Source organism: Varanus komodoensis, unplaced genomic scaffold, assembly GCF_004798865.1.
Source record: "Varanus komodoensis strain SLA01 unplaced genomic scaffold, ASM479886v1 scaffold37, whole genome shotgun sequence".
In the NCBI taxonomy this organism is placed as follows: Eukaryota; Metazoa; Chordata; class Lepidosauria; order Squamata; family Varanidae; genus Varanus; species Varanus komodoensis.
This window is the reverse complement of record NW_025335889.1, coordinates 5,117,439-5,142,488: the sequence shown is the minus strand read 5'-3', so window position 1 is coordinate 5,142,488 and position 25,050 is coordinate 5,117,439. Positions and strand designations below refer to the sequence as shown.

General features: G+C 39.6%; 1 protein-coding gene across 2 annotated transcripts in view; it reads left to right on the top strand.

The window, feature by feature from the left end:
* Positions 1–5,720: 5,720 nt before the first annotated feature.
* RPN2 (ribophorin II) overlaps positions 5,721–25,050 on the top strand; it is a 34,860-nt gene continuing 15,530 nt past the window's right edge. The window contains exons 1-9 of one of the 2 annotated variants that reach the window (XM_044440285.1): positions 5,721–5,933; positions 7,581–7,774; positions 12,657–12,752; positions 14,075–14,250; positions 15,529–15,604; positions 17,998–18,132; positions 20,299–20,475; positions 21,557–21,675; positions 22,286–22,391. In XM_044440285.1, the coding sequence (XP_044296220.1) occupies positions 5,921–5,933; positions 7,581–7,774; positions 12,657–12,752; positions 14,075–14,250; positions 15,529–15,604; positions 17,998–18,132; positions 20,299–20,475; positions 21,557–21,675; positions 22,286–22,391 (1,092 nt within the window). In that variant the 5' untranslated portion in view covers positions 5,721–5,920. The remainder of the gene's footprint in view (positions 5,934–7,580; positions 7,775–12,656; positions 12,753–14,074; positions 14,251–15,528; positions 15,605–17,997; positions 18,133–20,298; positions 20,476–21,556; positions 21,676–22,285; positions 22,392–25,050) is intronic. The other variant, XM_044440286.1, reaches the window with a different exon arrangement.

Genomic DNA, 25,050 nt, shown 5'->3' with positions numbered 1-25,050 from the left:
AAAACTATGGGTGTGAACTTGCTTCCTCCCACCCCATATGCTCAATGAATGCAGAGATGTCATCCCAAAAAGGTAAGGTCAGGTGAGTAGAGGTAAGGAATTTTGCTAACTATTTTGAAAAGGGTATAATGTCTGTTGACCTTTCCACAGCTGTTCACGTGCTAGATACTGTACCTTGTAACTCTGGTAAAGGCTTTCATACTACTTAAAATGTGAAGATCACTGCACTTGTTAAAAAGGGCCATGAGTTATTGCTCCCTCTATTCATACACGTCATCTTTAAGAGTCGGGGTGGAAGCCCTTTGGCTCCATGAATTCTCCTTGCCTCTTGGTAGGCACTTCATACATCACATCAGGTCCATTTAACCTCTTCTATTCGTCTATTACATCAGTCTATTTAGCTTGTACTCTGCATTTTTTTCTCCCTCCAGCCATCATTACCCGTGTTTAACATCATCAGTGACACTCACACATCTCCTTTGTGCACAGAACAACTGCCCATTAGGGATGTTCAGCCTTTTATTTAATCTATTTCATGATTGTATCATGGATCGTCAGGCACCTTTCATTCACGGTCAGCTCATTGACAGAATCTGATTTCACCACCGCTTTTGGAAAAGTCTGCAAAAAAGTCTGCCACAGTTTATGTAACTTTCTTTAGCATATAACATTTTGCAGCATTGGCATATAACGGTTTGCATGTTGTACCTGTTCTGAATATGTGCTGAGTTATTTTCCCCTTTGTACCCATATTTAGCATTTTTTAACCTGTTAAAGAAAATGATTAGTATGTCTAGTTGACTCCAAACCATCCCTGATTGAAAAAAAATCATGTAATTCTATGCCTAAAGTATGGAGTTGGAAAAGAACTTGGAAGTCATCCTGGTACTTTCCTGATATTTTGGATTACAGCTTCCATAGTCCTTGTTCATTGGCCATGCTTGCTGAGAATGGCCCAATGGCATGTGATGCTGCCATGTTGTGAAAACAAAGCAGCTCTTGTCTAGATGAAAAATTGTGTGAGTCTTCCTGTGTATAATTTTTTAAAATTTAATAAAACAGCTCTTGATCAGTCTAAAAAGTAGTCACAAACTTTCCCCCCAAAGTACTTCTTTCCCTCCCCCTTTGTCCTAGTTTTTAGGATGGAATAATTTAAAATCACATTTTTCTCACTGACATTATAATTGCAGTTTATTTTTAACAAAGAAAAGCCAAGTAATGGCCCATATTTTCCATTTTAGCACCGTGATCTTTTAAAGCATTAATCAAATTACTCAGGACAAAAAGTATATTAAAAAGAACAGGAATACACATTTAATTATCAATCTTTGTTTAACTATAGGTAGAATAAATCTACTTATGAAAATATTACTCTAAATCAAATTGCTACTTCTTATATTTCAAGTATGACTATGATAAATAGTGTGGTCTACATATACTGTATGTTACAGTACTGGCATAAAGCATGGGCTGGATCCAACTTACTCAGGTCACATTGATTTCTATTGGGTCTGCTTTAATCATGGCTAAATCTGGATCCAACACTGTATTTTAATAGAAGTAGCACTTTCCCTTCAGTAGTTCCGAAGGGAAAGCCAAAGAATGTATGATTCCAGCACCCTCTGCAGGCCAGATAAAGAACTGTAACTTCCCATTAGTTTTTGGAGGGCGTGAATTTTATGTATTGTTGGGATGAAGCCTTCCCCACCATGGTACCCTCCCGATATGTTGAACTATAACACCCAGCATCCACCTAATGGCATCCTGGGAATTGTAGTCCAACTTATCTGGAAGACATTAGAACAGGTCAGCGGAACTGCCCTCTGTGAGTTCTGCTAATATGCCCTATTCCAGAAGCTATAATTTCTGCTCATTTTGGGTTATTTTTAAAAGTGCATAAGCCCTGTTCCATGAAAAGACACTTCCGTGCACAGATGGGCAAAATAAGAAATTATCCCAAGTCTGCAGGAATAGCTGATATAATGCTGAGTATACTGTCTTCCTTCCTTATCATGTTGAAAGGTGTGAAAGGAAAATACTGGGTAATTTTCGTATACATTTAAAAACAAACAAATGCCAAAACTACAAAACAAAAACCTAATTGCCTGTACTTCTGAATATCACACTCTGAGGTTTCTTCCATGTTTTAAGAAAAGTTGCCTTTCTATCTTCTCTGCAGTAAACCTTGGGGGGAAAAAATACTACTGCCTTGAGAAACATTACTGCACAAGTGAACCCAGGAATATTTATCTACAGGCAAGACATTAGAAACAGTTGAAAATATTTCTAATTTGTTGCTATCACAGAAACCTCCCAAGGAAAACAATCTGTATGGTATTTTTCTAGCCCAACCAAATCTAAATTTGTTAGGCTGCCCACAAACAATATTACTGTTTAGCTTTTTATTTTAAAAAAGGATCTCATTCTGAACAAATGTAACTTGGTATAACTACAAGCATTGTCTAACAGTAACTGACAGACAAAATGCTGTAACCCCAAGGAATACCAGAGTTCAGGCTGATGAGCTGGTGTCCCAGCTTTTACAACCTCTGTGTTGTAGAGTGAAACTAAGGCCAAGAAGTTACATCAGAATAAATTAAAGTAATCCAGAATTTTGGCTTGAATACCCAGTTCCAAAAAGTTGGAAAATCATACTAAAATAATTCAGGTCTATAGCCTTTTGTTCAATTATTTTTATATATATTTGTTTCCATTAGCAAAACCCAAAACATGCAAGAATCTGACCACCTATAAATACCCACATATGTTGAAGTGACCTTACACTGTTGATACATAAGTAATCCTTACATGTTAACACTAACAGCCAATTTCAGCACCGTTATTTTCCACAACCCTTTTTCTTGTTGATTTCTAGGGGAGTAGCTGTATAAATCTAATGCTGTATAATCAATACAATTCACCATCCCTGCTAAGAACAGGTTCCACCTGTACCTCATTCATCCCAGGATAATTTTTGTCAAAAAAGAAATGCAGAAATTTGCCAGAGAGTTTTAAAAAGAAAAGACTTTCTTTTGCTAGCTATCAAAAAAGTGTTTGAGAAAACGATGTGGCCTCATGATCTTTACTTCCCCAAGTAGCTGGAGTCCTGAGAAAGTGCGGAAAAGGTAGAAGTACTGGGAACTGTAGAGCAGAACACCAAACCCCCAAGCATCTCACTGTGAAGTGGGGGGAACCACCACCTTTTGCAAACAAAGACCCCTCACAGCTTTGGTTTCCCCTGACATCTCTCCATTTGACAGCTGTCAGATGAACACAAACGTACAAAATAACCTCTTTGCAGGCTCTCTGTGTCAATGTCCAAGGTTAATATAGGCTATACTTTGATAGCAAGCATTTACCAGGATATTGCCCAGGCATGCTTTTTGTGTTATTTCGTGCTGCGCAATCTTTTTATATGTGACCAAAAAGATCTTGTAATTTCTGATTTTGACAGACAACATAGCCTATGACTGGTTGGTACATCATTCTGGCCATAGCAAGGCTCCTAACCCAAGGCCACAGGTTTGACCCTCCAGGTAATGGGGAAGAGTTGTCGCTTAACAGTACAGCGTATATGCTTTCCATGCCAAAAGCTGCAGGTCCGATTCCTGCCATCGCTAGGTAGCTCCAAGAAAGATGTTTCTCCATATACAGCCATCAAGACCTGCTGCCAGACAGGATAGGTCAGAGGTAGTGAAACTATTTCAGCACAAGTGATACATTCCATTTCAGAGAAATTCTTGGGGCTTGCATTCTGCTGATGGGCATGGCCAAAGGCTAAAGAATATAGGGCCAAAATACAATAATAACAATTTGAAGTTACCAGCATATTTTATTTATCTATTTATACGCTGCCCACTAGCTCCAAAGGATTCTCTAGGCAGCTTCCAGTAAAACCAATAAATACAAATGCTGAAGAACAATAATACAACAACAGTAAATCCAATTATAACAACATCAGAGCAATTTTAAACAATTAAACATAATTATATCAAGTAAGCAGGACAATGAAGTATCACCATAAGTAACAGATCTCATATCAGTTAAAATAGAGAAATGTCTTTGCCTGGTGCCAAAATGATACTGTTTGTACCAGGTAAACTTCTTGGGGGGGGGGGGCTAATCCATAATTGAGGGGCAGCCACTGAGAAGACCCTTCTATTATTCACCACTCCTTTCAGAAGGACCTCCTGCCCAGTATCTTAATGGATGGGTAGATATTTATTTATTTATTTATTTATTAAAACATTTTTATGCTGCCCCATTCGCCAAAGCCTCGGGGCGGCTTACAACAATAAATAGAACCACATAAATCAAAATATACATATAGAATAATAATGATAATTTAAAACACACAATATAAAATAAGCCGCCCTGGCCAGATAAAATTCAGTAGTATTAACATTTAAAATGTTGCTTAAATATATATGGGAACAAATGGTCCTTTAAGTGTCCAGGTCATTTTGTAATTTAAGCCATATTGTAGCTTTAAGCTTTTACAGTTAGTCAGTATACCTTAGAAGAGATAATGCAACTTTTTAGATTATGGTGGGAAAATGTGGTCAAGGGAAAGGGGCAGACCCATGGGAACTCTGGAGCATCTGACCAGGACTCCAGGCAGGCCAGATTTGACCTGGACAATACTGAGCTAGACAGACCAATAGTCTGTCTTCAGCTTCCAGATTATATTTATTTATATCCCACCTATTCCCAGGGACTGGGACTTTAGGCAGCTAATGCTTTTTCACTCGATTGTAGCTTAAGAAATTAGGACTGGATAATCTGGCTACAATGCTTTTGGCAGGTTCTGCTCAAACAGTCATGCCTGAGCAGAAAGGAGACTGACCCCACTCTATCTGAGAAAGCAGAGAAGGGTTCTGTGAAAGCACGGATGCCATCAAATGCATGCTTTCTAAGGATGTCTCTGCACATGTGGGACAGGTAGATCCCTCTTTCCTACGTGAGCAGTGCTAGAAAAGCACTTTCAAAGCATGGACCCCACTGGATCTACAGTTCCAACAGGTGCCGAAGCACCTGCACTCAAAAGTCCGTATCATACCAGAACCACACTTAGAAAAACCTCCTCCCATCACACATGGCTCAGCTGGTCGGCAGGGAACAGCTGAGTAAGGGGGCAGGGCTTCCGCTGGGAAAAAGCGCAGGACCCTCTTGCTAACTGCTCCTTCTCCTCCCTTTACCCCCAGGAAAAGTGGCTCCCGGTAAAGAAGTTGCCCTTCCAGTAACACCCTTAGAACACAATTCTGTGCATGCTTCGACAGAAACAGGAAAAGGCCTACAACACGCAGCATTCCGCAGCATAGCGGGCAGGGGTATGCTGAAAGTTGTATAGCTTTTTTCTGCTTAAACCTACATTCTGCCCTTACTTAAGAAGCAGAGGTTGGAACATCTAAAGCGGCTCAAATTAACTCGCAGAAAAGTCCTACAGCTAGGAGTTGCAGGACATATTCCTTGTAAATCTTGACTTGCAAGTCTCTGGCCTATCATTCCAAATGGATTACCTCAGGATTGAACCCCACCCCTCCGGTTGCTGCCACGCGATAACCTTTGTCTTGTACCGCGGAGGCTTTGAATCTGCCTCCTTCGAGATGAATGATCCGGCTTTCAGCCAATCGGCGGAATACACATCTATTCCTGAGCTCCTCCCTTCGCTATAGAGGTCTCGGCTGGATCGTACCATTTGAGATTGTCAGGGGGAAGAAAAAAATGGAGCGTAGTTCTCCTGTTTGCCTGAAGTTCATCTCCTTATTCTTGACGTGCCGTTTTTTAGACGAAAGAAGAACAAGCTAAGCTATCGCGCCCCAGTGCGGAGCTACTGGAATTGCGTTATTGCGGAACGGTACGTTCCGGAGCGCCGGGCGGAAGTGGTTCTTCTTCCTTTGGTGTTGAAGCGAGAGAAATAATGGCTGCCCCGGGTAAGAGAGGAGTGAGAGGCAATGGAGTGGTAGCTTGACGAAGGGGCCGGGCTTGCTCTCCTTCTGCAACCGTTTACTGTGGGGATGGAGGTGGGCAAAGGCCTCGATGAGGGCTGGAGGGAATGATCACAGCGACTAGCGCCTCATAGCTTTTATGGTGCTGCAGTCCAAACTTACCCCATGTTCCTCCAAACCTTTCGTGGTTCCCCGAGGCCTTGAAATAGGGGCGAATGGAAGTTGGCCACCACCACCCACTACATAACCCTTCCGTTGTATTCTGTGTCACGTAGAAATTCAGCAGGCGAAGCTTTGCCTAGCAAGGCGAAGGACGATAAGAAAAAGCTTCTCCTGCTGAGTTTGTATTTCTCATTCTGGTACTGCAGACAAAGGAGCCCTGCGGCGTGGGGACCAGTATCAGTTCTAGGCTTAAATACTTGGAAAACGATTTTTTAAATACTGTTCTCTAAATGTATGACTCTCATTTCTGTTTAAGATGATAGCTGTGAGCTGTATACGCAAGGTCACATGCTAAGAATGCTTACCCAGAAATACTTCTGTCTTCAGAAGGGCTCAATTTTAGATAATTGTTATGGGACAGTAACCTTAGTACAGATACATTTCTGATTTAACACCCTGAGGGAATTATTCTGTGTGTGCGCGCGTTCGCGTGCAAGCATGCATGTGTGTAAGGCTAGTTTGCTACTATTTCTACCACCTTTCTGTCATTCCTAATTTCAACTTCAAAATGGTAGGAGGAGGATAAAAAATGGGTATTGTGTGCAACCCTATGCATGCAAGCTGAGGAATGCTGGGAATAGTGGATCTTTTTCTGGCTAAACGTATAAAATTGCACCCTTAATTTTATTTAAATGTCTATTATAGGCAGTTGCTAACTCTGACTGTTGGATGCTCTGACTATTGGAGTATGAAATAGGCAGATGAGCAATACAGATAATTGTCAAGTTATCCAGAATGCAAAAGTGTAATATTATGAATGAGGCAGCCTCGTATGGCAAGAACAGTGAAGGCTGCTGCAGACGTTTGTGACAGAAGTTTTCAATGTCATTATTAGAAGATTATGTTAGACCATCCTTCACTGATTTTGGCACAGGTAACGGAATTCCATGCAGCTGAATGAGCAGGCTGGCAAAGGTGGGACAGTTTTTCTCTTCACCAATCTATTGGTTTCTTTGCTGGCCTCAAGGAAGACCTTCCACTCAGCTATGATTCTGCCCTTGGCCCATTTGTATAAAGCACATTTTTATTGGCAGGACACTCATATCCAGTATTTTCACACTGGCTAGTCTACTTGTAAAAATGCAAACTTTTCCTAGACTTCTAGGAAGCCAAAACTGTCATTACATGGGTACATGTGTTGCAAGTATTGTGTTAATGTTACAATGTTAAGGTTAATGTTGATACAATGAAATAGAAGTAAGCTAAAATCATATTGTGAGCATCGCATTACTATTAATTGAAGGGCAACTGGTCTGATAGTCAGTCTTTCTATTTGAGGGGTATAGTTGAGCCTAGCTGAACAGTGCAATCATCTGTTTAATTAAAGAAATTTATTCAGAAGTCTAAGAAGGCTCATGGAGACATTCACAGTTCATTTATTAAGATTTATTTCCTCTTTTTTCTTTTCAGGGTATCTCACACTTTTCACTTCAGCCTTAATATTTGTGACTAGCATACAGGCTCTGACTCCAAGCCATTATCTCACAAAACACGATGTTCAGAGGCTACGAGCTTCCTTGGAGCGTCCATTCACTGATTTGGAAGGAAGCTATTATTCCATTGTAGGACTGAACAAATTGGGAGGGCAAGTAACTGATGAAAAGGTGAGGATGTATGCTTGTCAGTTCAGAGTGTTATAAATTTGTAAGGCAGAGCTTTAAGTACTGCTAACTTGTTTTAAATTAGTATGGAATTTCCACTTGTCTTGGGTAGCTAATATTTTCTTGTTAGTAAGCAACCGTGTATTAAGTGTCCCAGTCCTTCTCACATAGTCTTTTTTATTTTTTATTTAAGTTTTATTAAAAATTTAAACTATTACTAAAAACATCAAACATCACATACATCGGATTTACTGGGTCAACCCCCTACTACATATTTTTTTAACATTCTATAGTCAAATTTAAATCAGTTTATAATAACTTGAAAACATCTCTAAATTTATGCCAAGTCCCGTTTCTCCAGCCAATTACAGAAAAAATCCCAAGTTTGATAGAAGTCAGTGTCTTTTTTCTCCTTTAATGATAAAGTCAATCTATCCATTTCTGTGCAGTCCAAAATCTTTCTTAAAATCAATTCATCGGTGGGTAGCTCCTCACTTTTCCAATACTGAGCAAATGCAATCCTCGCCACTGTGATTAAGTGTAACATCAAATACATTTCCTGTCTGTTAATGTCTTCCGGTATGATGCCTAACAAGAAAACTTCAGGTTTAAAAGCAAAGGGTTTTTGTAGTACTTCCTCCATCCATTTATGTATTTTAATCCAATACTTTTTCACATTATTACAAGTCCACCACATATGATAAAAAGTACCCACTTTATGTTTACATTTCCCTTCTCACATAGTCTTTTGTATTTGTAGAGCTGTTGAATCACAGTGCTAGGAGGGGTGTCCCCTTTTCTTTTAAAGTGAAGACTAGGAAAGGCAGCACAGGTCTGTGGGTATAGTTGTGATTTTTCACTTTAAGGAGATAACAAGAGAACTAAAAATGGTAGATACCACCTAAAACTGGCAGTTGTCCTAATGCTGCTTTAGGAATACAACATGGTGCTGTGGAAGTAGTTGATCTGGCTAGAAAGTGAGGACAGCAGTGCATATGTGGTGATTTGAATCCCAACATGCTTTCACTAGCAGATAGTATCTCCCTAACATGACAGAAAAGACCCAGAATTCCAAGTCAGAGCACTATCCATCTCAGTATTCTCTCTGCTCCTGCATGCACTCAGCCCCACCAAGAAATGCCATGCTTTAAAACTGGGAGCTTTTACCACAAAACATATGCTCTACCACTGACTCTGGTTCTTTCTCTGTGCACTCTTTCCACTTATCACTTGATCAAAATACTTTTTTCAGCTTAATCACAATATTGATTTTGCCATTTAAGTAGATAACTTCAGCATCATGTCGGGCAAAGATTTCACTGTACAGTGGTACCTCAACTCACAAACACCTCAGTTCATGACTAAATCAAGTCACGAACAAAAATTTCATAAAACGTTTGACTCAGGTTGTGAACTCCACATTGGGTGGCAACTGCGATTGCAGCCATCTCACCCCCCCCCCCCGAGTGGGAGATGGCCGCGATTGTGCTGGGGGCAGGGGGAAGATGGCCAAGATCGTGTCTGTCTTTCCTTCATGAGCACAACCGTGATCTCGGCCATCTCCCCCGCAGCATGATTGTGCCCGTCTCCACCCCCCAAGGGTGCCCGTGTTCGCACCTGTCTCTCCCCCCTTCCAGTGTGCCTGCATTGGTGCCTGTCTCCCCCCCCCCCCCGCGGGCCCCCAGTTCACCCCTTCCCCCCCCCCCCCCCAGTGTGCCAGGATGACAGGCACAATCGCAGTCGTGCTGCGGGGGACAACAGGGAGATGGCCGCGCTCATGCTCAGGGTGACAGGGGAGATGGCCATGATCTTTGTTGTTCTTTGTCACTTTGCTTCACATTTGTAAAAATGTGTAAAAAAAAATCTGTAAAAATAGTTACAGAACGGATTAACCGTATGTACATTTCACTTATGGGGAAATTTAACTTGGGTCATGACCAATTTGGGTCACAACCAGAGTCCTGGAATGGATTAAGTTCGTGAGCCAAGGTACCACTGTACTTTAATAGATCTTGTGTTTTGTTGTGATAGAGTTCCTCCAACAGATGGAGCCAAAATGTAACCTGCTGCCTATTCTACTTTCTGTAGAATTGTCATATCATAGTACTCCAAATCTAGGTAGCCTAATCTGAATGTTATGTAACTCTTTAAAAATTATTCACTCTCAACACATCTGTTTAAGATTTTTTTTTTTTTTTACTAGTTGCCATGTTCCTGTTCCTAGGAAATTTTATGAAAACCTGAAGAAGGAACAGGCTTGCACTAGAAAAGAGATGAACAGTCTCTTCTGGCACTCATTCATTCTTTTTTGGGGTTTTTTTTTTTTTTTTTGGAGACTCCATTTCTTCCAAGAATTTTTATCATGTTGCCTTCCTAAAAGCAATTGCAAAATTAACATTTTACTGAGAAAGCATGGTCTCACAGACTTTGTATGGAAGTTCCCATACCGAGGTCTCTGTTTTCATCCATAAATGAAAACCTCCATGCCTCTGATAACACTGGAACAAAATAACACCTATAAATAGTGATGTTGAGGAAATCCACAACATTTTCAAATGGGCTTGGATTTCTGTGAATCTGAGATTGATGTTGCACAACAGACTGGATTTTTAATTGATTTTGTGGACTTTTTTTACTTTTGAGGAAGTTGTATAATGGTTCATTTGTGCAAAAATGCACTTCCAAACAGGAATAAAATTCTTGTACTTTTCTAAAAAAAAAAAAAAAAAATTTAATCAGTTTGATCAGTGAGTCAGACAGGCAGAAATTAGGGTGACTGACATCTCTAGTTATAACTGATCTTCGTGACCTTTTCAGTGTTAAAAACTTGTGCTCATTGTTCATTTTGAATAGCCTCCCCACTTGCAAATAAATTGTAATATTAAATAACTCACATTGTGTTTGAATAATTTTTCACCCTTAAGGTTGTAGCCTATTCTCTGGTAGCCATTTTCTCAAGTGAAGCATTGAGTTTTCAATTTCCTAAATATGTAATATTTAATTTAATTTAGTTTAATTAAAACATTTAAATGCCATCCTTTGCAGCGGCCTCATATGAATGTAAAATATGTATACAGTCTTTTGTATTAGTATATGTCATTTGTGAATAATGGTGTTCTAAGAGGCACTTTTTGCAATGCAATCTTATACATGTCTACTCAGAGGCAAGCCCCACTGAATTAAGTTGGCGTAGTCTACATAAATGTGCATGGGATTGTAGTCTTAATGACAGACCTATGAGAATGCTTACACAGTTGTTATATTCCTCTGTTCACAATACATTTACCTCACTGGCATGTTATGGTTATTAATTTACATCCAACCTGATTTTTCACTATGATATAGTTCTGTTTCACTATAATATAGTTTTGTTTCACTATAATATAGTTCTGTTTCCAAAGCATACTTCTGTATCGTACATAATATTTACTTCCCACTGTACAATTTTGCAGCCCCCCTTCCCCATTCCAGATTGAAAAGGCAAACTGCTTTTTTATCTCTCTAAATCTGATCCATTTAGCTTCAATCTTATGCCCACAACACTGTTGACCTTGGTGGGATTTATATATAGACAAAGTGTGAATCTAATATATACTGTTGATGAAAATTCTTTGTATTTAATGTCATTATTATTATCAGTGTATGCTAACTACAGAATAATGAGCTCTATGTATGCTGTTGGCAAAAATTAAGTGCAAAGTGTGTTCTTGGACCTGGAGTGAGGGAACTTGCCACAAGCAGGTTGATTAGTCATTGAAACTTAAAGGTTTTTTTTACATATTGAACTGGAACTTCACAAGGGTGCTCATGAAGGTAGGTATAAGCATCTCCATGAGGGAAAGGCCTTTCTGCAATTATAGGCATGAGGTATAAATGAGTCTGAAACCCAAGTAAAGTTGCATAAACAGTTGTTTAAGGTAATGAGCTATCACTAAATGTTAGATGGAGCATTATAAATAATAGGATTTTGGATAGCTTGTTTTTCATCTAATATTGGTGGGAAATACATATTATATATTACTGCTTTATGTGACCTGACTTGAGGGGTGTGTCTGACTACAACCCATACATTCATTTGGGAGAGGACTTCCTGCGATTTTTCTTTTTTGGTTTTTCCCACCTCAGCTGTGGATCTATCCAACTCCTTCAGTGTTAACACTGACCTTTTGGTTACCTTTCTAACTAATGCCTCCTTGCCCAGTCTCTGCGTATTGCTGGATGGCCTCCTCTAGGCAGAGCTGCAACGGAGCCATAGTCTTTCCAGTTTTTAATAATCAATATAATGGTGCTTTGGGAGGATGCTCATAGTTTGCACTTGCTTGCTTTCTCTCTCTCTATATATGTGTGTGTGTGTGTGTATAAAAACGCTGATTACTGCTTCTGTCTGACTGTGTCCCAGATTAGTTTTGTTAGATCTTTTGTTTTTATGGTGTTTGCTTAAGTATGTTGTCCAGTAAACCCAGAGCCTTCAAGAAACAGATCTTTTTAATCTGATACCATGTGGCATTGGGATAGCACACATGGGGGATTTCATTCAGCCACCAATGGGTTGTACCAGGGCTTAGACATGTTACAGCAAAGGGACCGATGAAACCAAAAATTTCAGTTAACTTTTATTAATTTTTGCAATAAAATATTTTGTACCTTCAAAGTGTGGAATATTTTGTGTACATCATGTGGTAACAATAGCAGTTAACTATTACAAATCCAGGTTGCTACACAACAAATGCAGAAAAGCACAAAGAATAGTTCTGCAAGGCACTGTACTATAATTTCTAATGCTAAATTAAACATGTGTTAACAGTTTATAGACCACCTTCAAATGAACCTTGGGATGATCCATTTCTTTAATAATATTCTTTTCTTTTTTCTTTCTTTGGTACAGGCTGCCTGTAACTTTATCAAATCGAAGGTAGATCCCAACAGTGTTGATTCCCTCTTTTACGCTGCACAGGCCAGCCAGGCATTATCTGGATGTGAAGTGAGTTCAGTTCTTGTAGAGGAAATTGTAATCTTGTACAGATTGTTCTTCCAGCTATTATGATACATAGTTAATTGTCAATAAGGTATCTGTCCAATATTCAGAAGGTATCTGTCCAATATTCCAGCCTTATCCAAGCTGTGTGACAGGGCATGTTAAAAGGGTATTAGGGCTTCAGAATAGATATAAGCAGGATTTATGTTACATCCTAATAGCATTTATTAATATGTATCACTCTTCTATATTACTGTTTCTCCAAAGAGTACAAAGCAACTTGTGTTTAGTTCCAGTTGGCCTCCCATTCAGGCAGCTTTGCTTGCCCAGAGCTTTTTACCTTCAGCAACCAAAATATATAATATGCTTTCAGACCTTTATTTGGACCTTTCCGTGTAGTTACTCTCTTTTTTGAGCTACACTGTTACCTCCAAGTGAGCAAGGGTAATATTTTTCACATGCTTCTCCATATTTTCCTCTTTGAACCATGACTTTGGAACTTCAGATACTCTGATAGCCTTAGAACAGGCTTGGGCAAACACCTAGCAGGGAGTCAATAAGGACTGATGATTCTTACTGCCCATTGAATGCTGATTGACTCTTGCAGAGGAAATCAGAGAGGAAGGTGAAATGGAGCAGAAGGCATGGCTAAACAGAAACACATTTTGTTGCAATTGTTATTCCTCAACCCCATTTCAGTTCTGTTTCCACAGTGCATTGTGCAGATGTTCCTTTTGGAATTAGTACATCTAGTTGATTAATGCCTGTGCCTCACAAGACTTAGAGATTTATAGACCTGTGAAAAGTCTTTTTTCATATACGTTCCTCTCCCTCCATCCTGTTACTCTTAAGAGAACACTGTTACTGACTTGATCTCTTTGACAATGGAGGAGAGTTAGTTCCTTGTGTGTTATGAGAGGGAGTCCTTGTCAAATTGTAGTCACTGTACAATAATTGGATAATAACCATCACTCATGTAGAAGGTTTCACTCTCTGGTGTCTCTACTCAAAGGGATCAAGGCCCTAAAGAGTTACTACAGTCAGAGTGGACAGGACCGGGTTTGATAGATGTGTAGGACAGATTCTCACAAGCAAGGCAAAGTGTTTTAATGCTCGGCAATGCTCCTATCATGCCTTGTTTTGATAGTGCAAACTGGATCATGGTCTAATCTAGTATGTCAGCATTCTGTTTCTTCACATGATGGATAAGTCTGAAGCCCTTCCCAACCCTGTCAAATCCTAAATGTTTTAAAAATGAATATTTCAGGCCCAGGTTTATGAAAATGAAAAGCCTGAAATCTTTAATCTTTTAACATTTTCTTTCTCAGATTGCCATTTCAAATGAGACCAGAGAGCTGCTACTTGCAGCAGTCAGTGAAGATTCCTCAGTCACCCAGATCTACCATGCTGTTGGAGCGTTGAGTGGCTTTGGACTCCCTCTTGCTTCCCAAGAAGCACTGACTGCCCTCACATCTCGTCTTAGCAAGGAGGAGAATGTTTTGGCGTAAGTTTTTCAGAAAATAAAAATAACAGGGCAATTCTGCCTGTGTCTACTGAGAAGTTAGTCCCATTGTATTCAGTGGGACTTATACCTGGATAAGGGTGCATTGGATTGGATTCTAACTTGGCTGCCTGTGGAGCTTTCTGTAATTAGATTTGTATGTAGCAACTCTGTCATTTGTAAGTGTATCTCTGTGTTGAGAAAAATGATTTTTTTAGATTAGCTGATGCTCTGAGTTGCCTTTTTTCTGACTGGATTGCTTTTTTAGGACTTTGCATGAGAGTTTAAGTGCAAACATTGTTCTGACAGCACTGTAGTTTAATGCAAGAAATGCTTTCAAAGTTAGGGGATTGGTATGTGCATTACAGCCTTGTTGTCATGCTTGAGCACCATATGTTGGACATTTGCATTGCAGAGACTTTGACTCAGTTGACCAAACAAGGCACTCTCTAATGCTAAGGAGGTTGGAAGATGCTCTTCACTTCTAAAAATATCAAAGACATTTGATTCTCTACATGGCTCAGTTATATGTCATGAAATCTGTCTTCTACAATGGAGTTATACCATCCTGATTCAACAATCATTTAAAAAACAATACAAGAACATAGGAAATTTAGGCTTGGCTTTTATTGGCTGAAAAGAGGACTTATGCACTCTGCACAATTTTTATCCTTAGAATTTTGGATCTACCTACTATATGCCAATATTGCAAAAGTGCTCTCCATTGTTTTTTCCAGTTCTGTGATGCACTGCTTTATGATTAAGATACATTATGTAACTTAGCAAGATATTTTCTACCATCACTGTTGATATTTACATAGTCTGTTCCACACACAGAGTGCATAAGTGTTAGATGTACTGCAACAAACAGTACAATAAATTAAAACGATTGTAATTCTGCAACTACTGGCTTTCCTGGTTCCATATTCCTATATTAGTTTATAACTGGTAAATTCGGCTTAGTTTGTGACATGTAAATCTGGGTTAAGTGAGCATACTAGTATTGAAATTCGAACAGTTTTGGCTTAGCCTAGAAAATGTTGGCTTTCTTTTCACCCAGTGGTATGCCTCTTTAGTTGACATCCTATGTAATTCATCCCCTCTGCTAAAGGCACTTTACTTCCCTAAGTCAAGGGACAAGGATTGTTGTTAGTACCTTCTATTTTATATTCCTGTTCCTAACAAAGCCTGTTGAGACCTCTTCAGAGAAGTCTACTCTTAGATGATAAAAGCACGTGCTGCATACTCATTTCCTCCCTACTATGTTTTCTTTGGTTTCAGAACAGTTCAGGCTTTGCAGACAGCAGCATACTTATCCCAGCAGGCAGACTTAAGAGGCATTGTGGAGGAGATCGAGGTATTTTATTTATTTATTTTCATAGCCCATAATTTAGCTCAAACTGCTGTAATCATGGACCACTGCTATGCTTCTATGCTGATTCAATTGCAATTGCTGTTATGAAATTTTTGCTTGTTAGTGTTTTTTTAAACTTTTATTAACTATACATTGGGCAGTATAAAAATTAAATAAATAAAAACAATATACAACACCAACAGAATTATAAAACCATTTTTAAATAGACCAGATACCACCCAACTTCCTCTATCCTCATTTGCTTGGTGGAAGAAAGAATCAGTTTTCTGAAGACAGAGATAGCCAAGCACAGTGCCCCTCAGGAGAGAACTTTCCATAACATTAGGGGCCAGTACAGAAGGGGCGGGCAGTTCCTGCTAAATGACAACTGAGCACCCACAAATGATGACATTCACAGCAGAGTTTCACTAACTTATAAAATTATAGAATAGTAAAGTTGGATATAGGCAAGAAGGCCATCGGGTCCAACACCCTGCTCAGTGTAAGACTCCAGGTGAAACCATTCTTCTCAGATGGCTGTCCAGCTACATTTTGAATACCCCCGGTGTGTCAGAGACCACAACTTCTCCAGGTAAATGGTTCCATTGTCCTATTGGTCTAATAATCAGGAAGTTTTTCCTGATGTTCAGCCAGAACCTAGTGTCCTGTAACTTGAGTCCATTATAACTGTATCCTGCACTCTGGGATGACCAAGAAGAGATGCTGGCCTTCCTCTTTGTGACAACATTTCAGGTACTTGAAAAGTGCTATGATGTCTCCCCTCAACCTTTTCTCAAGGCTAAACTGCCCAGTTCTTTCACTATCTCCTCATAGGGCTTTGTGTACAGACCTCAGATTATCCTTCTTGCCTTCCCCTGAACCCTTTCCAACTAGAGACAGTACTCCAGATGAGCCCAAACCCAGTGGAACCCAGAACTAGAGACAGTACTCCAGATGAGCCCAAACCAGTACTGAGTAAAGGGAAAATAGTACTCTACATGATTTGGAAGTGATACTTCTATTAATGGAGCCCAAAATAATTTGTCCTTTTTTTGCAGCCAAATTACATTGTTGACTCATTCAGCTTGTGATGTACAATTCGAAGATCCATCTCACTTGCAGTATTGCTAAGTCAAGTATCCCCCATCTTGTAATAGATAACATTTGGTTTCTTTTTTCTAGGTGCAGAACTTGGCATTTGGCCCTATTGAGTTTCATTGTGTTGTTTTCTGCCCAGAGCTCCAACCTATCTAGATTACCTTGAATCTTCTTTTCTGTCTGTCAGGGTATTAGCTGTCCCACCCAGTTTTGTGTCATCTGAAAATATGTTAATCATTCTCTGCACTTCTTCATGCAAATCATTAATAAAAATGTTGAAAAGCACTGGGGCAGGATTAAACCCTGTGGTGCCCATTTGTTACCTCTCCCCAGTTTGAGAAGATGGCATTCATGATCACTCTTTGAGTCTGATTCTGTAGCCCTACCTTTGGATCCACCTGATAGTTGCTTGATCTACTTTTAGTTAATTTGCTGACCAGGATACCATGGTGTACTTTGTTGAAAGCTTTGCTGAAGCCAAGCTATTATGTCCTCAGCATTCCCACAGTTCACCAGGGGAGGGGGGGTTACCCAATCAGTCTGTCAGTCCCATTTTCATCCTACCTTTTCTACAGTATAAGAGGAAGGAGCACCTTTATTCTTCCAGCAACCTGTTTAGTGGGTCAGACGGAAGTCCCACAGTCAGGTCTAAGTCCACAACTAACCATTACATCATATTGGTCCTAGATTACCTTAGTGCTCAAGGAAATCCTTTAGTCAGTTATTGAACTTATCCCTATATTAGCTTTATCACCACTTGCCATCATGGAGACACATGCCATTCAATAATGGAAGCTAATTTAAGTGGCACAGTAATAGTTGCCGTACAATATACCAGTTTATACAGCACACCAGGCTCACCATGACATGCTGAACATCTGATTATGCAGCTCCCAAAGGCTTTGCAGCCATCAGTGTTAATCATCACATAAGCCCCAGTGGCCAGGTTCACATGACACAGGACTCCACAGCAGCCCTGCTGTGTCCTGTGAACCAACTCCATATGGTTGATACTTCATACCGAAATCATCAATCATGCTGTTTGTAACCAGCAAGACATCCCAAAAAATGTTGCTGCTCCCAAGGAAAACTTCAAAAACCATCTTTGAATATTAGTCCTCAAAATATTAATAAAAGCTTTCAGCCTGTCTTACTCTATTTCAATAATTTCTTGAAGTAAATTAAAGAATGCTGTCCTGTTGCTACAAAGCTATTCATTGCACTCCTGTAACAAACATCAGCTGAAGTTGTCTAGAAGATCACAAAGCAAAATTACTTTGTTAATAACCTTTTTACAGGATCTTGTTGCCCGGCTGGATGATATAGGTGGAGTGTATCTTCAATTTGAAGAAGGACTTGAAACAACTGCATTGTTTGTGGCTGCCACATACAGACTCTCTGATCATGTAGGAACAGAGCCAGCAATGAAAGAGGTATGTTTCTTTCTTTGATCTACATAATGTAATGGCTTTGGATAAGACAGGTATTAAGAAAAAGGAACATTCATTTTTATAATGGTTGATACCAGGAGTAAATAGCAAACCCAAAGCAAATGTTGGGCCATCACAAAGAGCAGGAGGATTCTATAACCAGTAATAACAGCTATTATTTACTATTTTAGTCAGACATCAGAACAGCCTGTTCTTGGTTATATAAAAGTGAACTGTCAGTGTCATACTGTTCCAGAAGAAAAGTCATGTCAGTCTGAAGTAGCAAAAATGTGTGAAGCAGAGTGGCTCCCCTGCACTTCTGATTCTGAAACTGAATGTGCATCTATAGCTCTTTTGATTCCCCCCGACAGACAGACACACACACATGTGGGGGGGGCATGGAGAGGGAGTTTATATGTGCAGTGACTTCTCTGCGTACAGATCTTTTTACAGTACCAGGCTAAAAATGTGAAATTCAGAGAAACCACAAAACAGTCCATTGGGTTTTTAATTCACATGCCTGGGGAGGTAAAGCATGTCTTGCCATACATTTGTCTGATAATGAGCACAACAATGTCAACATGGATGCTGTGCTCACAGACTTCGGTTCAGCAGAACAGTGTTCCTTGTCGTCCCACATATACACTGTGTGCCTGGATGGACACACGGGCCTCATGACTGCTGCAAAGCTGCCCCCTAGAGAGCTTTAGCTATGTGGTGGTATAGGTGAAATAAGTAATAAATAATAATCATAATGATAATGATAACTGGGGGCTGCCAACCCCCGAAATTGTTTCCAACTGCTTTTTCTATCCAATGCTAAATACTTCTTACCATGCGCTGACCTAAGTGGGAAGCAGAGAACTTAGGGCTCCCATTGAGGCCTGTTGGGATTCTTGGTACAGGAATACTATGCCTTAGTGCAATTAGATTGTGCCCTCTGTATGTGTGTATATGGCTTAATTCAGAACGTAGAAGTATCAGTTTTAGGCATGGAATGACTGTAACAATCCCTATTCCAGGTCTTCCCTCAACACACAGAAGGAAAGCTAGCAAATCTTACTTATCCAAATGAAATCCAATTTTTAAGAGCATCTTATAGTACCAATTGCCAAAATACCTACTAATTTAGGTTGTTAAAGTATCACATGTGATTAAGTAAGTAAGTGACAAGATATGAATTTAACAAATGGTAAAGGAAGGGATATAATGAGTTTCAGCAAGTTTAATTAAGCAAGGTCTTAAGTTTGGTGACCTCCTAATATGGAGATAGACTAAAGTTATTTATAAAGCTTTTATGTGTCATCCACTGGGGCATTTCTTTTTCTCCTGCAGTGTAATTCCTAGCTGCCAAACTGTTTATGTGAACTGATAATATAATTAATGTCTAACATCCCTAGTTAGTCATAGAAAGGCTCCAGATTATAAATGGATGAGTTCACTGCCCCCTTTCTAAAAGTGTTGCTGCAAAACAAATTGGATGTGGAAACACATTTTATGCCATTGCATATGACGTTATTCAGCTGAATCTGTGGTGGCATATTACAGACTGCTTTGCATCAAATGATGTAAAAGTCGAATTCCAAAATTAGTCTAATTAAAGATAATTGTCCATTGCAGATTAAAAATTATGCTGTCAGGAATTGTGTTGGGGAAATTACATCAAAATTTTATTTCACTTCAAATATTAAAATAAGAACTGGTGATTGGAGCTGTGTCTTTTTTATCTATGTAGTTCTATGAATGCACATGGCATTTCACAAAGAACAAAAGAGCCAGTGTGGTATACTGGTTAAAAGTATGGGACTGGGACTCAGGGGATCTGGGTCCTAGTCCCCACTGAACCATGGAGCCAACTGGGTGACTGTGCCAGTCCCACCTACCTTACAGGATTGTTGTTGTAGAGGTAAGATTGAGAGCATGAGGAGGAAAATGGTATAAGCTGCTTTGAGTTCTTAAAAAAAGAAAAAAAGGCAAGATATAAATTAATATATGGTTTGACTTCTGATAGTCTGCTTTGGGGATAATCAGGGAAAAATCTGAACTTGTAGGATACACATCTTTGGTAGTGTATGTGAAACAAATGTGGTTGTGATACAGTATATCTTTTAGGCCAAAGAATATGTAACCCATCTGAATCTTGTTTTACCCTTTGCCTTTTCATTTCAGGATCAGATCATCCAGCTAGTGAATGCGATTTTTAGCAAGAAAAACTTTGAGACTCTTTCTGAAGCGTTCAGTGTGGCTTGCGCTGCAGCTTCCCTTTCCCAGAATAATTATCATTTGCCAGTTGTTGCAGTGCCGGAGGGGCCTGCTGCTGTCTCTCACCATCAGCCCATATTCAGGGTGAGTTGCCACTCTGCGTCCTTTTTTTATACTTTGGTTCTTAATCCCCTGCAGTTGATTATTAAAGCAGCTATATAGAAATGATAGCACTAAAGCTTTAACTTACATCACGGATATAGCCTGCATCCCCAGGGACCACTGTATTTTCCAAGGAGTGTCTTACCATCATCAGGTGTTGTATCAGAGACAAATTCTCCTATTTTCATGTCCTTATGGCTGCTGGTAGCTTCTTAAAAATCTCCTGTGTTCTAATGGATGTTCCAAAGGGCAAATAAGCAAAACTCAAGCTGTAGATTTTCATGCATGTTTCCAAAAGTACCCATTTAGAAACACACATCTTTGAAATGTAAACATTCTTATGGATTTTCCATGCTCATTTTCTAAATGTGCACATGCTGTCAAATGCATTATTTGAGTCTGCAAGTTACAGTGGAAGCTTGGAAATGTGCAGGTTTTGACCACAGATGATGTCGCAGTCCATAGTTGATGCAAATTGGGCAACTCCTAGTTAAAAGAACTTACTGAAATAAATGTCTCCTACATCCCTATTCACAATATAGTGTCATAAGGTAGTTTGTTTTGTCAAGGTTGGAGACACTTTTGGGAGCTAAAGCAAAATGACTGGCATGTAAGAGAAGGGTTTGGTGCATAGCGAAGGTTAGGGCAAGAGGTCTGATCTGAGCAATGTCAAGGGATGAATTTTCCATGGAGACAGTGAAAGGGCATGAGTATATAGCATGCATATTTCTCTATTTGGAGTGCCTAAGCTGACTTAAAGGATTTCAGAAGTTTGTAATGTATCTTGTTTCTTAGAGAAATCAAGGATAGATGAGTAGAGAAGGAGAGGAGGCTCTTTTTGAAAAGTATAATGAGAAACTAGTTAGAAAGCTATAAGAAACTAAGTAGAAGTTGCTGGTCTCTGGCAGATGTGCATGAAGAACATGTTTAGGGTACAAAGGATTTCAAATGTGAAACATTTTCATTTGGCTTTGTCTCATCCAGAAATTGCTGTTTAGCTAGCAGTCTTTTGATGTTGTAGATGAAGAATCATGTAAGCTTATAAATCTTTCCCATTTTCCAGCTCCACGTGACCAATGTTATGTCACAGCCTCTGACTCAGGCAAGTGTGAATTTGGACCATGTGAAATCTGTTGCTACCAAAGCAACTATTCTTCAGCAGTCTGCCTTTGCCCTGTCTGGGTAAGTAAAAGTTTTTTCTTTGTTCCTGGTTCAGTGTCTTTAATTTGGGGGATACAAAGTACTGCATCTATTCTGAATCTAGAATTTGAGATTTCTTCATAAGAATTTGAGCAGGTTGGGGCAGATACAAAATATGCACAGCTTCAACCCAGCATATAGAGCCAGTGTGGTGTTGGTGGGTAAGAGCACAGGACTGAGGCTCAGGTGATCTGGGTTCGAGTCCCTGCTCAGCCATGGAGCCAACTTGGGTGACTTTGGGCCAGTCACAGACTTTCAGCCCAACCTACCTCACAGGGTTGTTGTTGTGGGGATAAGATGGAGTAGGAGAATGATGTAAGCTGCCTTGAGCCCTTTGTAGGAAAAAGGCAGGATATAAATCGAAAAATAAATAAATAAATACAGAGCTGATGGAACTTATCTTTTTGGTAATGTTTTTGAATCTCTGTTACTCTCTTCTCTGAAAGGTACCTTGCTGTTATTTTTTTCTTAGCCTTGCTGTTTTGGATGAAATAGGCATAAATGTCAATCTTAGCTTCTGATGCCTTTTAATAAGTGCTAGGCTGATGGGCACCATTTTACTGTAATTTTATGGCTTTGTTTGTATCAACAGAGATGTCTTTGAGCTGAATTTCATGAGAGTCAAGCCTGCCAGTGGGTATTATGATTTTGCGATCAGCATTGAGGGGCACAGTCAATTTATTGCTAACAAGGTTGAGGTGGGTATATGTTTTGAATGATTTTTCAGACTCTGTTATTCACTGGAGCTTCTTCATTCCTGGTAGCTAAAAATCATTCAGTGTAAAAAAAAATCTTTCAGGGTTCTCTGCAAAAAAGAATCTTAAACTGTAGCAGCATAATAAAATAGTGGCAATTAAAATCCTATTCCTGTCCTGATTGTAAAGGCTGAGTTTTTAATTTTTTTAAGAGAAGGAAGCTCAGAGTAGGTATCAGGCCATCTCTCTGGGAAGAGCTTTCCATAAGTGAGGTGCCGCAATTGCAGTCACTCCCCACTTCCTACTAGATGGCAAGCACAGGGGCCAAGCATTTGGGCAACAGGATATGCTTTGCTAGGTCTGGGCCAGGCTGCAACCTTATTAAGATTAAAAAACAAGGATAGTTATGGAAACTTTTTAAACTTTTATCTGTGCACCCACTGTATAGACCTTGTAGGATTTGCTGGAGCCAATCAGGAGTGGTGTTTGAGCAGAATAAGCAACATCCTGATCAGTGAGCTGCTGGCCCAGATTTTTCACTAGAACAGAAAGAATTAGCTCATACAACAAACTCGAAATCTTGTAGTTGGAGAGACAGGGAGGTGTGCATTCTTATGCACTGTGATCACTCAAGGATTACTGGTCCTAGAATGCTTTGTGCATAGTCAGGAGGGAGGGACAGCTGGTAGGAGGGACAAAGCACCATAGTCAGGGACAGTGATCCAAGCACAGTAGGAGCCAATGCTGCTTCCAATTAAAAAAAATCAAATACTCAGAAAATTATATCCTTCTTCCAGCAGGATTTTAAATAAAAATAGCAAAAGAGTCTTAGTAGAAAAACTAATATAGGCCCAGCAATGTTTTCAGAAATGTAGAAAATGTAATTTCAGAATGAAAAGAACTTTTCTTATGATTCATGAAACTCTATGATGGTATGGAATTGTGGCGGGTGTATGGGTAGTGCCCTGCACAAGAGCACCAAGAGGAGAGCCTCCATGCCGAGGGCAGACTCATATTGGAGTAGGTTTGCTGCACTGACCATGTGCTTTCTATCCTCCTTACTAAAGAAAGGAAGAAGAAGGAACGGGTTTCTGCCGTATTGCTGACCATGTTGCAGAATATGTAATGGTCAGGCTGCAGGAGCTATGTTCAAAAGTCAGGCCTAGGGACTAAATAAAAAAGCCTGGGCTAGACATTATTACATTGATCTGTAGGAAGAAGCTATTGGCAACATGCAGAATGCATTCCATCCATCTACATAATAATCTACAGAATAAAGGACATAAAAAGGATCATTAGATACTTCTTATTCAAGTTTTAGTGACTGGTATACTGAACAAAATTGTATATTCCCTTTATTAGCGCTTGTTTCAACTTTAAGAAGTCTTAATGTTAGGAAGCAGAAATGTGGCCTGTAACTTCCTCACTATTTTGTGACTTTTAATTGTTTCCTGCAAAATAATTGTGAATTTTGGATTTTTTTTCTCATGCTATCTTAGCTTTCTATTTTTCTCTAGTTTCTTTTTAAAATTTATTTGTTTGTTTGTTTTATATCCCACTTTTTTCTTACAACAAACTCAAAGCAGCTTACATCATGTTCCTCCTCCTGCTCTCAATCTTATCCCCACAACAACCCTGTGAGATAGGTTGAGCTGAGAGTCTGTGACTGGCCGAAAGTCACACAGTTGGCTCCATGGCCAAGTGCAGGATTAGAAACCAGTTCACCTGAACTATTATACCACACTGGAATAACTTTTTTAAGTCATTCCCAAAGACACAGGAGTGGTGGCAACTGAAAGCAGTCATGGTGTATTACTTTCAAGTGCTGTTTACGCTGTATTTTTTTTAACCTTTAATTGCCTACTTAATTGAAAAATTAGCATCTAAGTCTTCCTGCTCACTCAGTATGGAACAGCAAAAGAAAGCCAACTTGTTTACAAGAGCTGGCCTTTGCCATACCTATCAAAATCAATGTGATAATTGGAATAATAATCTCCTTTAGAGCATCAGAAAGGGATTGCTGCTGCTGCTTTAACATTCTAGGAGCATAAGTGAAGGGTACTGGTAGTGCATTAATGTGGGGTTTGTACTAACACAGTGTAATAATAAGCTACATTATTGCTGAGGAGAGCTGTCAAAGGGCCCGCTTTTTTAAAGGTGGTCATTAGCGTTCATTATACTTAGTGCACCAGAATTTTTGGCAATTATGATCTAAATTTGCAGTTGGTATGATAACAGAAAGCCTGCATTGCCTGATATTAGCACGTGTGTGTGCATGTGTGTGGGGGGTTGGGGGGGAGGATGAATCACATGTAGATATGCTTCCAGGATAAACCATGCTGCAGCAACTATAGGTGTTACAAAATGCCTAAACACCAGTATTGTGCCAGAACTGAACTAAGCTGGCTGTATTGTAGCCTCAACTTGACAAAAGAGATGCACTCTATTTCAGAGGTTCAAAAACATGTAGCAGTGTTTTATTAGCTACAGAGAAATCTGATTACTTTCAACTTCTTCCTCTTCCCACCTTCTTGATATCTGCTTTTTCAGAATGCTTGCCTGAGCCAACACAATGTAGAGGATGTTTTTAAAACCATTCATTTGGAGGGGTATGAAAATGCAGCAGCAATGGCTGGGCACAGATTGTAGCTCCGGAAATATT